The sequence below is a fragment of the Pipistrellus kuhlii genome, unplaced genomic scaffold (assembly GCF_014108245.1).
Source record: "Pipistrellus kuhlii isolate mPipKuh1 unplaced genomic scaffold, mPipKuh1.p scaffold_m20_p_4, whole genome shotgun sequence".
NCBI lineage: Eukaryota > Metazoa > Chordata > Mammalia > Chiroptera > Vespertilionidae > Pipistrellus > Pipistrellus kuhlii.
Window position 1 is genome coordinate 38,130,742 of NW_023425540.1, and position 18,059 is coordinate 38,148,800.

An 18,059-nucleotide genomic window follows, 5' to 3' on the forward strand; every position below is an offset into this window, starting at 1 on the left:
ATCCTGAGATTGTTTCCTTTTTTCCTTACATATTCTTTCCATGTGATAACCACAGAACTCAAGGTGCTGCTGATGTGAACACTGCTTGGCTTTGCTTATAGGCAGGACAACTGTTTTGCTTCCAATATTTAGCCTGGTGATGCTCTGTATTATATTGGCTTTTCTAGCCATAGTACTTCACTTGGTCAGAAGAGGAGTATTTCCCAAGAACTCTTCATAGTATCTATTGGGTCTCTGTATTGCATCAGAGAGCTCAGAGTAATTCTGACCCAGACAATGCACAGCTTTCCCTAAACATAGTGGTTTATATGTGTCTACTGTCATGTCAGAAAGTTGAAATACATACCATTATCAGCTTGAGTTTTCATAATTCATAACAGGTTGGTATCTACCTATGTTGCAGACTATCTCCAACTAAGGATGTAAAGTCATGAGCAAAGTCCATTCTGAAGTGGTAATTCAGATGTTTTATTTCCTATCATACACACAGTTAACTATTCAAAGCCTTCTCAATCAGCAGTGACTATTTTTAATGTGTGCAATAAATTTTCCAATTGACAACAGAATCCAATGATTATCTTCCTGCTCTAAAATCGCAACAGTTAAGAGAATATTAAACAAATTTCTCCTATGTATTTTACACTCTCCATTTGCTACTATCTATTTAAGACATCTGATCTAAAGATGAAGATTTCCACTTAGATCTGATGAATTAACTTACTTTTGAAAGATGATGCTCAGAGGAGAATCCCAGTCCATAAACAGTGTTTGCCCGGCTATCGGCCCACTGGCCAAACTTCTGAGAAGTTTTTGTAAATGTCATGTTTGGGGTGATGGTGCTATTAATTATTGCCTGAAAAATAAAGCAAGTATGAATAACCTGCCCAACATTAGCAAACAGACATTTAAACTCAGGATTATTTAGTTACATAAAAATTTAGGATTCTTAATGAGCCACTACATTAAATATACAGTATAGTTATAGAAATAGTTTATATTATTGCAAGTGACAGAGTGGAAAAAAGGTAACTATTAGGACTATAAATAAAATGGCTCTCTATCAAAAATTTCAATACCTTACAGTCAAAATAGATGTTTACTTAACATCTATTAATTTTGATGATAGTCACTAAAAGCAAGTAAGTTTTAACAGTTGTTTCTTTAAAATAGTTATTTCTCATTCCCCAAAAAATTTTTCAAAAATGAACACATCAATAGGAAAATTTTCTATTTGTACACTAATTTTCTCAAATGCATAATCAACCATTTTCCAAAAGCTAACTTACTTGAAATATATTATGATACAAAAAAGACTTTCAATCATTTAGTATTTTTCCTTTACTCAAGGGAAAAACAAACCTTGAAATACATACTTCATTTCTTTTCTCATAAAGTGGTATAAATTCATGATATGGAGAATCACTATCATATCTGTTTAACACATAGTTTCTTATAAAACTAGTATTTTAGTATGTTATTAAATATTAACTTTGGTGATCACTAAAATAGATTTCAACTATTATTATAACATTACCTAACTTAAATTCCTCTGCCAGGACTGTGAAAGTTTAGAATCCATTTTATTTAAGTCTACTGCCCTCCAAAATTGAGATTACAAAGTGATTCATTAAAAATAAAAATGTGCCCTGACTGGTTTGGCTCAGTGGATGAAGTGTTGGCCTGCAGACTCAAGGGCCCCAGGTTTGATTCCAGTCAAGGGCATGCACCTTGGTTGCGGGCACATCCCCAGTGTGTGTGTGTGTGGGGGGGGGGGGGGGGGGTGCAGGAGGCAGCTGATGGATGTTGGATGTTTCTCTCTCATCGTTGTTTCCAGCTCTCTCTCCCTCACCCTTCCTCTCTGTAAAATATCAATGAAATATATTTTAAAAATTAAAAATTAAAATGTGATCACATTCATAAGTGGTTTTCTGGTAATTTATTAACTATGGAATAAAAATCAAGCATTTTTAGAACAAAGCTAAATTTACCATGTGAAAAACCATATAATGTAAATATTTATGAGCTAAGCAGGCACTGGTGAAGTTATAATAATGAAAGTATGAAAGAACATTATAAACTGATGAACCAAAAGATAGATATAGAGACAGTAAAGCAATAAGCAGTCTGTCAAATTACAGCGGGGAGGGGAGGGAGATCTGGGGGAGATAAGAGAACAACCGAAGGACTTGTATACATGCATATAAGTACAACCAATGGACACAAAACTTTGGGGAGGGTGGGTTTGTATGGGAGGAGGGAGGGCAATGGTAAAGTATGTACACAGATAATAATTTAATAAAAAATAAAAAAAGAAAGTATGACACCTGGCTGCTAAAGAAGACAGTAGAAGAGTGGTCCCTTGCTTTCTCTAAAAGACAGCAAATGTGTCACCTGTTGTTATATGGAGCCCTTGTCCTTAAGTTTTTTTGTTTACCTCTTACAAAATTTATATACTCATATACCTCCTTACTCTTCAATTCAAAAGCTGCTTTTCCTAGCTAGCATGTCATTTTATTAATAGATCCTGTAAAATGTGGCTAATAACTGCACTAATTTGCGAGATTGTCATAGAATGAAAAGACTGAATGGAAAAGAATATAGAATGGTCCCCCTATATCCAGTTTCAGTTACCTGTGATCAACAGAAGTCTGAATTATTAAATGGAAAATTCCCAGAAGTAAACAATTCATAAGTTTTAAGTTGCATGCTGTTCTGAGTATTATGATGAAATCTCTCGCTGTCCTGTCTTGCCTCCTGATCATGCCTTTGTCCAGCATTAGCCACACTACATACGCTACCTGCCCACGGTCACTTAGTACCTGTCTAGGTTATCAGGCTGACTGTTGAATGTCCCAGTGTTTGTGTTCAGGTGACCTTTATTTCACTTAATAATGGCCCCAAAGCACAAGAGTAGTGACGCTGGCAATTTGAGTATACCAAAGAAAAGCTGTAAAGTGTATGTTTGTACAGGAAACAATTCAGTTCTATCTGCATTTTCAGGCATCCACTCACAGTCTTGGAAGTATTCCCTGTGGGTAAGTATTAGTTTGCTAAGGAACCATTTGGTTATTCAACTATTTTATTGAGTACCTATTAATGTCAAGCACAATTCTATAAACCTGAGATACAATAAGAGGCAATATAATAGTGGATCACATTCTACAGCAAAAAGAGTCCATCAATGACTACATAAATAAACAGCTGACAAATTTTCTGTGAGTGGTAAGTGCTTATGAAGACCATAAGGCCAGGATATGATAAAGGCTAGATGGCCAGGACTGTCAGGCACTACTTTGGATCCCACGATCCTGGACTGTACCCTGAGGAAGGTACATTAGTGTTTTCAAGAAGAGAAGAGCATTTAACACGTGACCCTAATAACTCAGAAAGTGAGATGGCAATAGATGTTCCAGGCAGCTGAGAAACCCATCCATGTGGTACTGACCTTCAGCTTTAACTATTTCAAATGAACTTTTTCTACTTTTCAGTTAAGTGTTCTGTTTTAATCCCCATTCTGAACATTTCCTTAAAAACATATTTTATTAGACTTCCTTGAATAGAATGCTACAGTGAATCCAATTAAAAGAAAAAGTTAGTTCTATAAAATAAACATGTCTCAATCCCAACGTTCTTGTCCTTTCAAGGAGAAGAGGTAGAAATGCTGTGTTATTACAGATCATGGAGTGCCCTGATCCTGGCCTTTGGCCAAGTTGATGTCTCTGCAAACTTTACTAGCTCAGTAAAAGTACATTTTCTAGTCAGAGCACCTAAGGTCTTTTCAACTGATCACACTGTGCAGAAACAGAAGTGAGAGTAGTAAGAAAAACACTCACTTAGCTGCATCAAATAAGCCAGTAGGGCTTATAAAAAACAAAACAAAAAAACCCCGATGACTCCTGCAGGGAACTGCAGTGGTTAACAGCATCAGCTTAGAAAGGTAACTAGAAAGTAGAAAATGTGATAGAAACATGTAATTGCTACAGAGGGTGGAATTTATTAAAAGAAATGAAACAAAAACTTTTCAAAGGAATTATTTAAGAGTCTAAAAATTACAAGCTGCAAAGTATGTTCAAAAATAAAAATGCCAGAAGCAATAGTTCATAATGCTCCAGAAGGAAGACACATGAGGATTACTTAATCACATAGTACATGAGACTACTTCAGTTGAACTTTATTTTTTATACCATCTAACTCTCCTGTCTAATAAATTGACATTTTATCTGTAGTTTGGGCCAAGAGAGAAACACAGATCATAGAGAACTAAAGATTCAAATCAGGGAAAAGAAATAAATTAACATTCTAGAATCTAAATTAATAATAATATCTGTTAACTTCACTTATAAACTATGACAAAATTGTTCTTCATTTAAAAAAAAAACTTTCACAGACATTAACTATTTCAATTTTCCAAGTCCTTTAAATCCTCCAAATGAAAATGAAAATAGGATCAATTATTCAAATAAATACAAATTAGTCACTTGTGAACCGAAGTACAAATAGCCCCTGGAGTCTATAATCTAGTTAATAATACCATGTTTCCCTGAAAATAAGACCTAGCGCAACTTTGGGAGAAAAAATTAATATATGACAGTCTTATTTTCGGGGAAACAGGGTATAAGAAATGAGCACACAGAAAAGACTGAAGTTTGAGCATTAAATCAGATTTTTCTTTTAATCCCCCAAACCACTCAGTACTACATAATTAACAGCTTGATAATATTAATAATGGTAACAGTAACAGTTGTATTTGTATAGGGATTACTATACACCCTTGAAGTGCTTTTGCCTAAATATATTTCATCTTTACAATGATTCCATGATCTGATGATGTAGACAACTTACTAATTCTTTTTCACAGATGAGAAAACTGAGGTATTAAGACATTAAATAACTTGCTCTAGGCCAAATGGCTAGCAAGTAGTAAAGCAAAAATTCAAACCAGACAGTCCGGTTATACAATCTGTGTCCTTAACCCCTAAACTAAATTGCTAAAATTCCTGAGAACAGAAAGGCCTCGTGGCTTCATGAACACTGAAGAAAAAGAATGGAGCCCTCATTCTACACACTTTATATCCAGAATATGATGCTTAGCATTTCTTTATCTTCATGTGTTGTTCAAAATTCACTGATAAAAAATTGGAATTTTTCCCCTTTTGAGGGGTATACTATCCATCAGGCACTAACTAAGTGTTTTTGCATATATTAACTCAGCTAATCCTTACAATTTCAAGCACTGAGGTGAGAACAATGAAGCTCAGAGAGGTAATTTGCCCAAAGTCAAAATCTTAGTAGATGGAAGAGCTGAGACATGAATCCAGGTAGTCTATGCTCTTTTTTTTTTTTTAATATATATATTTTTTTAATTGATTTTGTACAAAGAGGAAGGGAGAGAGATAGAGAGTTAGAAACATCGATGAGAGAGAGTCATCGGATCAGCTGCCTCTTGCACACCCCCTACTGGGGATACGCTCACAACCAAGGTACATGCCTTTGACCGGAATCGAACCCGGGACCCTTCAGTCCCCAAGCTGATGCTCTATCCATTGAGCCAAACCGGTCTTGGCTATGCTCTTAAATATTAGACTATCTGCCTCTCCTAAAAATAAAAATGTAGGAACTCTCCATAGGCTTCTTTCCAAATGAAGGATAAACTTTAATATTGCTATTGATAGACTTCATATGATTTAGGGATTTTGAACAGCATACTAATCTGTAAGAGTGGAAATTACATCCACCCTATTCACCACTATATTCCTAGCCCCTAACATAATGTCTGACATATAACAGATAATCAATGAATATTTCCCAAATAAAACTGATCTCAGATTTGTAGAGTATTTTGACATGTAATTTAGTATAAATAAGGTGGTTAATCCAAGTAATTTAGTGGACAAAATATGTCAATACCTTAAAAATGATCAATGTTGGCCCAGCCAGCATGGTTCAGTGGTTGAGCATCAACCTGTGAATCAAGGTTTGATTCCTGGTCAGGGCACATGCACAGATTTCAAATTCAATCCCCAGTGTGGGGTATGCAGGAGCCTGCCGATCAATGATTCTCTCTCATCACTGATGTTTCTCTCTCTCCCTCTCCCTTCTTCTCTGAAATCAATAAGAAAGTATTTTTTTAAAATGATCAATTTTGTTTTTTAAAGTTGTTTTAAAATCTCTCAATATTTTAATAAACATTCCTCTAAAACTGAGATGCTATACTGTATAAAGCAAAATAGCAAGATTATTTAAAGTAAATGTAACTTACCTTTGAGCCATCTAAACTGATTATCCTATACACATTTCTTGTGCTGTCATAGAAATAAGACACAGTAACTGCGTGCTTGCTGGTGGGTACCCAGTTCTTCTTTGTGTTAGGGTCAATCTGGAAGACATGAGCACGAGTGCTGAAGATGGGTTGTTCCCTGTGAGGGAGAAAATAAAATGACACTCTGAAACCAGCCAGTTTTATTCCACTGGACAATAAAACACGAAAACTATGAGGATGACTCCACTTAACCAAAAACTCCCCACATCCTGAAAAACAAGAGACACTTTCAAATTACAATATTCTAAGTATTCAATCATAAGCTTCTTTAAATGAGAGTCAATCCTCATTTCTGTATTTGCGAATTTGCCTACTCAACAAAATGTATTTGTAACCCCAAAAGCAAGGCTTGGGATCCTTTCTCGGTCTTCTGCAGTGGAAAAATGTGTGTCCTTGGAAAAGCATGTTCCCATCTGACACTGATCAAGACAACACTCAGCCCTTCTGTTCCAACTCTCATAATCAAGTGTCCTTTTTCTGTGATCTATTTAGTGCCGGGTACTTTGCATTTTTGTGCTTTCTGTTTAAAATGGCCCCCAAGCATAGTGCTGAAGTGCTATCTGTTCCTGGGGCAAGAGGCTGTGATGTGCCTTATGGAGTAAGTATCTGTTAGATAAGCTTTTTCAGGCATGAGTTACAGCACTAATGGCCTTGAGTTCGATGGTAATGAATCAACAATCTATATTAAATGAGGTATCTTTAAACAGAAACACATAAAACAAACTTATGTATTGATGGCTTGATGAAAATGTTACAACAGAGGCTCACAGAGACCCTATATTCCCCCTAGGAGCAATGGCTCAAAATTCACAACTTCAGTGTTGTGGAGCTTTTGTAAGAACATAACTATTGTGAATAATGAGAACTGACTATGCCTTGTTAAAATATACATTCTCTACCTGACCCTCACTAGGTTAAAGGTTGTTACCCGTTTAAAACTATATCATTCTGGTAATAGGTAAATAACTTACTGAGAAAGTCTACATCAGTATAATCTCTATATTGAAAAGTATATGGAAAACAAAGTGGCTCACCACAACAGTATCTTTTACTTAGATCAAGTAGGGCCTTAAAGATGTACAAGAGATTTAAAAAATTATAACTTCAACAACAAGAAAGCCCACTGTAGGGGAGAACATATTTGCAAATGTTATCACTGATAAAGGTTTAATCTCCAACATCTACAGACAGTTTATACAACTAAATAAAAGGAAAATGAATGATCCAATTAAAAAAATGGGCAATGGACCTAAATAGAATATTTTCAAAAGAAGACAGAAGGAAGGCCAAGAGGCACATGAAAACATGCTCAAAGTCACTAATTATCCGAGAGATTCAAATCAAAACAACAATGCGGTACCATCTCACACCTGTCAGAATGGCCAACATCAACAAATCAACAAATGACAAGTGTTGGCGAGGTTGCGGAGAAAAAGGAACCCTCGTGCACTGCTGGTGGGAATGCAGACTGGTGCAACTACTGTGGAGAACAGTATGGAGTTTCCTCAAAAAACTGAAAATGGAACTCCCATTTCACCCAGTAATCCCACTCCTAGAATTATATCCCAAGAAACTAGAAATACCAATCAGAAAGGATATATGCACCCTTATGTTCATAGCAGCACAATCTACAATAGCTAGGATTTGGAAACAGCCTAGGTGCCCATTAGCAGATGATTGGATAAAAAAACTATAGTATATCTACACAATGGAATACTATGCTGCCATAAAAAAGAAGGAATTCTCATCATTTGCAGCAACCTGGATGGAATTGGAGAACATCATGCTGAGTGAAATAAGCCAGTCAATGAAAGAGAAACACCACATGACCTCACTCATTTATGGATAATACAGAACATTATAAACTGATGAACCAAAAGATAGATATAGAGACAGCAAAGCAACAAGCAGACTGTCAAATTACATCGGGGAGGGTAGGGAGATCTGGGGGAGATAAGAGATCAACCGAAGGACCTGTATACATGCATATAAGTACAACCAATGAACACAAAACTCTAGGGAGGGAGGATATATATGGGGGAAGCAATGGTAAAATATGTACACAGGTAATAATTTAAAAAAAATTTTAAAAAAATAAAAACAAAAAATTATAACTTCAAGAACCAAAACTTGATATTAAAACATTAAAATTCTTTTACTATATTCAAAATATGATTACAGATTTTTTTAGTCTGTATATAACAGAAGCATTATAATGCAAAATTTTTCAAGTTCAAAGTAAAATTTCTTTTGAAATAGCAGCTAGGAGACATTTTTTTGTCCCCTTCTCCCCAAATAACACATCTTTCTTTCATAAAGCAGATTAAGGTTCTAAAGAGGAGTTTAACTGGTATTTTTTTAATAGTTAAATTTAAAAGTTTTAATTTTAAAGAAAGGAAAGGAGAGTGTGGGAAAGAGAGAAATTAGGAGACAAGCAGGACAAATCTGGGTCCTTGACAAAACGGCTCTTCAGATAAAGGGCAGTGTGTCACGTGTCCCCTATGATCTCCTTCGGTCCTTGAAGAGCAGGTGAGAAAGGAGGGATCTTCCCTGTAGGTCACCTGGCTCTTCCCAGTTTTGTGTCTTGAAACCTCTGTAACAACTTTTCTTATTTAGAATATCTCTTTTGAAAGGAAGTGATACATTTTATGCCACTCCCTAAAAAGTGACAGAAAGACATAATTTCTGGTTTAACTGCCATCATAGATGGATTTTTTCAACACATAAACATTAACAATCTTGCAAGGCACTGTGACAGAATAAAGAATTCTGAATTGGGAGGTCTTATTTCCTTTCCCCATCCTCAATCCTGACTTTCAGTAAGGCTGACTAAGGGCTACCATGGAGGAATTGATGCCTAAGTAGTGTATGAAACAAAGTATGGCACAGTGGTAAGAAGGCTCAGCACACATTTGCCTGGGAAGCAAGAACTGTAGTGATGGAACTGCCATTTGACCCAGTAATCTCACTTCTAGGAATATATCCTAAGAAAACAGAAACACCAATCAGAAAGGATACATGCACCCCTATGTTCATAGCAGCACAATTTACAATAGTTAAGATTTGGAAACAGCCTAAATGCCTATCAGCAGATGAGTGGATTAGAAAACTGTAGTTCATTTATATAATGGAACACTATGCTGCTGTAAAAAAGAAGGAATTCTTACCATTTGCAGCAGCATGGATAGAACTGGAGAGCATTATGCTAAGTGAAATAAGCCAGCCAGTGAAAGAAAAATACCACATGATCTCACTCATTTGTGGAATATAAAGAACATTATAAACAGATGAACAAAAATAGATACAGAGGCAACGAAGCATCGAACAGACTGTCAAACAGGAAGGCTGGGGAAGTTTGGGAGGGTGGGTAAGAAATCAATATAAGCATAACCATGACCACAAGACACTGGGGTGGTGGTGTAGTGAGGGTATGTGCCAGGAGGTAGGGGAGGCCAGGAGGTGGTCAACAGAAGGGGAGAGGGAGATTGGAGAGGGAAGGAGACATATGTACTATTTGTAATACTTTAAACAATAAAGTTAAACTAAAAGAAAAATAAGGTTAAATATAAAAAGAAGCCAGCTCACAAGGGTCCTGGCTGGAAGCTACTGAAAGATGTAAATACAGAACAGCTTTGCCTTTTAGAAAGATAAATTCGGCATCACTGAGGAGGGTGGATTGGGAAGAAAGAACATCAGAGAAAAGCAGGCTAGACAAATCCATAAACAAATAGGAGGTAGGAGAGGAATGAAGATATGAGGAAGGATTCAAGGTAAATTGAGAAAGTAGAATCAATAAGGTTAAGTAACAGATTAGACATGGATAATGGTTCTCAAATAGGGGTTATTTGTTCCCCTATTTGACATTTCAAAACATCTGGAGACATTTTTAGTTGGCATAACTGAGGGAGATTATTATCGCATCTAAGGAGGAGAGGCCAGGGCTGGCTGCTAAACATCTACAATGCACAAGACAGCCCCACACAACAAAGAAATTACCCAGCCAAAAATGGCAATAGTGCCAGGGCTGAGAAATCCCAACGCAGGAGATGAAGGAGCGATTGTAGTCTCTCTCCTGGGTGACTGAAAAGAAGACAATGTTACTGACCAGGATAGGAAACAGAAAGTAAAGCCAGGGCCTGGCAGGACAGTGGGGAGGGGTCGAGCTCAGTTTTGGCTAAGATCACAGCCCTTGCATGTAAAACTGTCAGCACAGGAACTTAAAATTAGGCAGGGCTCAGCAGAGAAAACCAAGCTAGAGTGAAAAGTGTAGAGGGAATCATCAAGAGATCTTATCATGGCCTTGGCCAGCTAGCTCAGTTGGTTAGAGCACATGGTATGAAAGTGTTCTATTGTATTATTCATAGAGGAATAAAGGGAAAGTAGGAGAGAAGCACAAACCCAAACATGGCTAACTGCCGGACTGAAGTGCTGAATATACATTCAGCTGTTGGTGAAAACACTCTCCTCTTCCCAAGATGTAAGTACACAGAAAGTAAGAAAAAAAAAACATTCTATCCTCAGCTTGGTTTTTAGAGTTCGAAGTGGGAAAGAAGGTGGACAATACTTGTTAAGGCCAAAAGGACACGAGCAAGGATAAGACAAGGAGTGGACAGACACTAATGACCATGTAACTTCGGATGGAATGCCTGAAGAATTTACTTTCAGTGCCGCTGTGAGGGCACAGCAAGTCTTTAGACAAGCTGATGCTCAATCACTAGAGTTTCTTCAAAAGAATTGTGCTGCACAAATTAATAATAAAAACTGTAGTTCCACTGATTATCGGGGAACCAGTTTAACTGCCCCTCTGCCCAGCCTTCCAATGCAAAGATTGTGACTGCATGTTACTATGTATTCCTATTACCATGTTATATGGTTAACAGCTGTTTGCTTATACATTTAGTTTAAAAAACAAACAAACAAAACATATGCTTACTTTAAGGAAAACAAAGATTATTCTAATGGCTACCCAACACATAGTTGTACTGCAAGAACTCCATCTAGTGATGAACTAAATATTTACATAACAGGCATATGTTTTTTAAAATTTCCAAGTCTGTATATAGAAATACGAAATTATGATGTTGTTATAACAGAGGTATATAGACATAAAATGTGATACTACCAACTGCAAAATGTATTTTCTGGAAGTATTTTTTTTAATTGTATGACCCGAACTCCTTCATCTTTTATTTGATTAAATGCACACTCAAATGAAAGATTTAGAAAATAATTATCTACATCATAACTGAGCATAAAAAAATATTATCAGTGAAAAAGTAAAGGGCTTAAGAAGTAAAAATTGTCTGTTATAAAATAATCACAGGGATGTCAAGTACAGCATAAGGAATATAGTCAATAATGTTGTATTAATGGGCTGGTGTTAGGTGGGTACAGCCTTATACAGGGGATGACTTCATAAGTTCTATAAATATCTGAGCACTAGGCTGCACACCTGAACTAAGGTGATATTGAATGTCAACTGTAATTTAAAAAATTTAAATAAAGGAATACTTTCATGACATCAAGTTGTTAATTGGCATATCTGAAGAAAATGTCAAATAAATTAAAATTTTCCATGTGGAGTTTAAGATTATCTATAATAATAAAAGTATAGTATGCTATTACACCAGACAGCCAAATGACCTTCTGGGTGACCTTCTGGAAGAAGCCGGGGCTGCAAGGGTCAAGCCCCTTGCAGGAATTTTGTGCATCGGGCCTCTAGTTAAATTATAAAACTATACTTAAACATAAGAATACTGTTTATATTCCTTATATACTATCCCTTATTTTAAAAGTAATTTTTACTCATCTCAGTCCTTTCATTTGGTCAAAGAAATTCCAATACTTATTTACCTTGGGCACTTTAATAAGCAGCTACATTTAAAAGATCAGAGATATGCAGAAATTCATTATAAAGAGCAAGCAAATTCACTCAATATATACATTTAAGTAACATCTTCAATGCTAAAGAACCTGGCTTGCTATTTATTAAATAACTGCCAAGTGACATTACCTCTGTCCCTCCTCCCCATTTAAAACCCTATCCATCCTAGATAAAATACTGGGTGTTTTAAAATATATCAACACCTATGTCTGGTAACTCAATGACATTTAAAATTAGTATTGTAGCCCTGGCTGGGTGGCTCAGTTGATTGGAGCATGGTCTAGTACACCAAAAGGTTTCTGGTTCAATTCCCAGTCAAAGCACATATCCAGGTTTTGGGTTTGATCCCCAGCCAGTGTGCATATGAGAAGCAACCAACTGATATTTCTCACATTGCTATTTCTCTCTCTTTCTCTCTCTCACTCTCTCTCTCAAAGCAATTGGGGGGGGGGGTGAGGAAGAGATACATATCATCAGGTGAGAATTAAAATATAATAGTAAGTAAAATTAGTATTATATTTTCAATTATATTAGCCTTTAAATATTCTTTTCCCAAATGATTTACACTAAATAAAGTTAAATTCCAAAAACTCACAATATACATTGTGAAATCTAAGGAAAATAGCCTCTTGTTAATGAGAATTCTTATTATTATAGGTATTCTTTTTCTAAAATAAATTAATTTTCTAGTAGACATCCAATTCCTAAATTTAAAATGAATTAAATGTTACAAGATTATTTCAGTTCTAATACCAATAATACTTCAAGGAACAATAATATTCTTTGGTACTCTTTTTTCCTTTATACCTACTACAAACTAACCTAGTAGTATCTGAACACGTATAGAGCCTTAAACAAACAAACCCAGGACTGATGAGAAAGTACTGAAGGTCCTTGGGCAAAATGTTAACATTTGCTACATTTCCATAGTGGTTGCATTGATATTATAGTATTCCCTGTGCTACTCTGAATATTTTAAAATGCTCAAAATGACAAAACATTACACCATTTCTCTAGAATTCTTGTTGACAGTGTGAAATTTGAATAAACAGCCACATTTTATTTTATATGTATGTAAAACATTTATTTTAACTGCTGTGCCAAAATCCATGCAATGATTAGAACTGCACTATCCAATATGGTAGCTACTAGCCACATGATTACTGGACTTTTGCAATATGGCTAGTGTAAGAAGTAAATTAGTTTAAATTTTATTTGATACCCCAGTCAGTTACTGAAATAGTTTTAAGCATGTATGGAACCACTTGGGTATATAAACCTACTGTTTCAAGTGTAAATTTCATGAAATTCAAATCCAGACCAAGTCTTTCCAACAAAAACTTTAGCATCCAAACTGATATGTGCTCTAAGCACAATAAAAAATGGATTTCAAAGGCTTAATATAAAAAATACAAAATATCTCAATTACTTTTATATTAATCAAATGTTAAAAATATACTGGACATACTGTATCAAAATATATTGATTTCACCATTTTAAAACTTTAAAAACAAAGTTAATATTACATTATTCACATTGTATTTCAAGTGGAAAATAATGGACTATTTTAGGTAGCCATTTCCTCACTGATAGACATACATGTTGTTCAATGTTTGCAGTATTACAAATAAATGCCCTTGTATGTTTACTTTGGGGATACATGTAAGAGATAGACTAGAAGCTGAATTCCTGGTCACAGGGTATGCACCATAGAATATTACCAAATTATTCTTCACAGCTCATGCACCAATTAATATTCTTAATAGTCTTATATTATTTCCTTCCAACACTTGGTAATGTGTAAGTAACATCTTTAATTTGTGCCAGGTTGATGGGCTTTGAAATGTTATTTCATTGTTGCTTTAATTGCATATCTCTTGATTACTAGTGAGGCTGAGGAGCTCCTTATGCATTGCTGGGCCATTTGAGCCCAATAGAGTTCTACACTTATTCCTGAGCTTGTTTAATACCTTATTTTAGCTCCAAAGAGTGAAAACACCAGAATCCAAAATTCAGCACTCCATCCATATGCATGGGAACATCTCATATATACATTCTAAATACAGATATAAACTTAATTAAGATAAACAACCACTAAAGTAAAGAAAAGCAGTTGTTATTTTTCTAAATCTGATAACACTGAATGTTTAAAAATCAATATATGTACAGCTACAGCACATATATTCTGCTCTTTTTCCAAGATAAATTATGGATCTTTGGTAGTTTTTATTTTTAGTTAACAAGTTGTTTCTGACATTCCTCAAAATTTTTCCTTTGTGGAGGGGTGAGTGGAGGAGTGGTAAATGCTTATCAAACTTTTAACTTACTCATTTAACATTTTCCTGGTTTAGCATCAAGAATAATTTAAACAAAACATACTTAATGTTAAACTGGAGCTCAAAAGAAAGAAAACAGTTCTGTCAGATAGCTTAATCTCCTGGGCGTTTTTCATACAATAAACACCACCACTCCATTCCCACTCTATTTCTCTACACAATTTTCATTCCAACATCCCTCAGATTTGGTTTTCTCTGGTCACAGCTAATGATTATATCTGAGTAACCTTTCTGAGTGTCCTCAAGTAGTTTAGCTATAAGTCTACCAATGAACAGCATCTGGATTTTTCTAGCTGTCATGTTATTTTTTCTATTGAAAAAAGACTATATTAAGTATAACTGAATATGATTTCTGTTTTCCCTTCTTGTTAGCTTTTTAGGTTACACAAATTATAGACACAATTCTTTGTAGGATGCTGTGTCCCAACTCAGGATTTTGCAAATATAATTTCTGTAATGATATAGAGTTTTTGCTCAAATGCATTAGATCTACTTCATAATAGTTGTATTGATAATTCAGATATGGTATTATAGAAGCCCAAATAAATATGTTTTCTGACTGTGAAGATATTTAATATTTTTAACTGACCAAAAATGTGATATAGGAATACAATAAGCTAGGTTTGAGAACTTTCCCTATTTAGCTTTTCTGAAAATGAATTATAGTAAAGTTAAGGGCAATTTGACTTCTAAGGTACCTGAAAGAGGTAATCACTATAGATAAAAGAGCACCTAATATGATGCATTACAGCAATGTTTTTCCAACAGTGGGTCACAACTCAGAGGTCAATTTAATAGCTAACAATGGGCAGTTAGAAAGTGATCAAGAATGTAAAATAAACAGAGTAGATCACACTTGGTAAGATTATATGTACTGTTTCATGAAACTTTTTTAAAACTTAAAATATATATTTTATTATTAAGGTCACCTGGACAAAATTCAGATCTTGTGTGTTGAATAAGAAACTATGTTTTATTCCCTTTTTTCCTGGATCTAATCAGATACTTTTATAATTATTAAACTTTGGATATATACATAGAAAAAGTTACTCAAAGTTCATTGTTCATAAACTCATGAATATTAAGGATTAAAGTAGGTGATGATTTAACTGGTACTACATGAAAAGTATACTCCAGCCCAGATGTTCCATGAAACTTTAACTACATATTCATATATGCTTGACACTACAGAAGATGCATTTTTTTTTCTGTGGATCGTGGTCAAAAAGTTTAAAAATCTGGACATACAAAATTCTTTTATTCAATGTTCATAAAAACCCTATGAAGCAGTTACTCATTTCATCAAACAAAAATATAGGTCCTGAGTAACATATCCAAAGTCACACAGCTAGCAAATGATATGAACATATTTCAAACGGAAATGGCATTCAACCCACTAGAAATAAAAACACTGCAAATTAAAACTGAGCTATCATCTGTCAAAATAGGAGACCTTTTTTTTTTTTTTTAAATGAAAAAAAATCCAATGTTAGTGAGAGTTTAAGAAAACATGACTCTTTCAAAAGCAGCTGGAAATATAAATTAGTAAAGTCTTTCCGGAAAACACTTTGACAATGAATATTAATCAAAAGCCTTTAAATTTTTGTGCATATTCTTTGACACAGTAATTCCATTCTAGGAGCTTACCTTAAGGATATAATCATGGGTATATGCGGAGATTTAGCAACCAAACACTGTGAATTAAAATGTCCAATAATGTATGATCAAATAAATTATGGCATATCATATAATGGAATCCTCTACATAGCCATTAAAAAACAAAGTTGCCGAATATTCAGTGACATAAGATGTCCAATATAGAAAATGAAAATCATTTACAAAACAGTGAATGCAATATAATTTGTGTTTATTTTAATGTAAACATGCATACAAAAATATACTTGGAGGGCACACTTATATTTGGTCCTTGTCCTGACTCCCCTTATCTCAACACAGAAACCAGAGTGATCCTTCTAAAAACCCAAGTTAGCATTCAAATATTCCAGGAATAAAAAGGTGGATGGTCAGTATACAGCAAATGTAGACTGCTACTGAAGTGGGTGAGATGATAGTGATACAGGAAAATTGTACTTTCTACTTTTTTATATGTCTGGAAAACTTCATATGATAGGGTTTAAAAGTCATAAAACCTAAATCAGATGGGTCATTTCTCAAAACCCTCCAAAGGCTTCCCTTCTCATAGTAAAAGCCACAGTCCTTAAAATGAAGTCCGAAGACTTCTACCAGTGTTCCTCCACCCTGGCTGCATCAGAAACAACCAGCCTCTACCTCTACCATCAGTGGTCTGGTGGGCAGCCAAACTCCCAAGCTGATTCTCACAGGGAGCCAGGAGAAGACCACTATGGGATATGCCCCTGTTTCCTCTCCAACCTCATCTATCCCTTACTGGCCACATTAGCACTCCTGGTGTTTGTCAAACATGCCAAGCTCCCCCCACCTCAGGGCCTTTTGCCTGAAGTAATCTCCCCCAACAGATCTGCCTAGTATCTTCCTTTGCCTCCTCCAGGTGTTTGTTCAAATGTTATCTTCTCAGAGACAAATTTACAGCCCCTCCTTCTCTGTCAGGACTCTATCATTTACCTCCTTTCACTCTTCCTCGTGGTACTTATCATTAGCTGACACACCAAGTATTTTATTGATTTTTCCCTCTCCCCCACCTAAAATACTATCTCCTCAAGGGCAAGGATCTTGTCTTTTTAATCATTCTGTGTTCCCAGCAATGCAATGTAACTCGAATAAATTTAATTTTAAAAAATTGAGACCTTCTTGTCCTAAATGCATTCCCTTTTCTACTACTGAGATTCTGAGCAAAAGTATCAAAAATATTTGTTTAAGGAGGCTGTTAACTATTCTAAATTCCCTAATACTAAGGTTTCCTCTCATGTTATTTCAATTCCATATAAGAAAGCCTTCAGTGAATTAAGACTTAAAAGTTCTCCTGTAAACCTTTAAACATATTGATAAAAGAAACTCCCACTAGATCCCCATATTATTCAGTATCTCATATGACTTTAAGGGGAAAAAATTGTCTGCTTGCTAGTATTATATCCAAACAAGACAACGCAACACACTTCTCCCTCACTTGCCTGGCTATGTTGTTTTCTACTCCAGTAATGATCTCACCTCAGGTGCCTGCTACATCTACCAGTATTCATCTGTTTCTTTACAACACTGTATTTTTAAATGTCCCACTTTACCTTGTTCTTGATTTTACAAATTACTGGAAATGCTCTGTAGAAACTGAAAGATTATAGACCTAATATAATAAAAACTGAATAGCTTAAACACTACTTACTGAATTTAAAAATAGCAATAGTGACAGAAGAAAGTTGATCATTTTTAACCTTTTGCAGTTGGGATGACCTGATTATCTCAACTGTTTCCCTTTTTAAAAATTAACAAGCACACAAATTAACAATTTTCATAATTTGTGTCAAAGGACAGAAGCCACAGATTGGATAATTCAAACTGAGAAATTCAAATATGCCACTCTTACACC

The 18,059-nt window shown here is 35.2% G+C and overlaps 1 protein-coding gene across 2 annotated transcripts in view; it reads right to left on the reverse strand.

The window, feature by feature from the left end:
• Window positions 1-18,059, reverse strand: part of HOMER1 (homer scaffold protein 1) — an 86,000-nt gene that overhangs the window by 46,717 nt on the left and 21,224 nt on the right. The window contains exons 1-3 of one of the 2 annotated variants that reach the window (XM_045571663.1): window positions 16,187-16,218; window positions 6,260-6,416; window positions 722-853 (exon numbers count right to left, since the gene is read on the reverse strand). In XM_045571663.1, the coding sequence (XP_045427619.1) occupies window positions 722-853; window positions 6,260-6,416; window positions 16,187-16,203 (306 nt within the window). In that variant the 5' untranslated portion in view covers window positions 16,204-16,218. Of the gene's footprint in view, window positions 1-721; window positions 854-6,259; window positions 6,417-16,186; window positions 16,219-18,059 lie in introns of those variants that run through there. The other variant, XM_036410987.2, reaches the window with a different exon arrangement.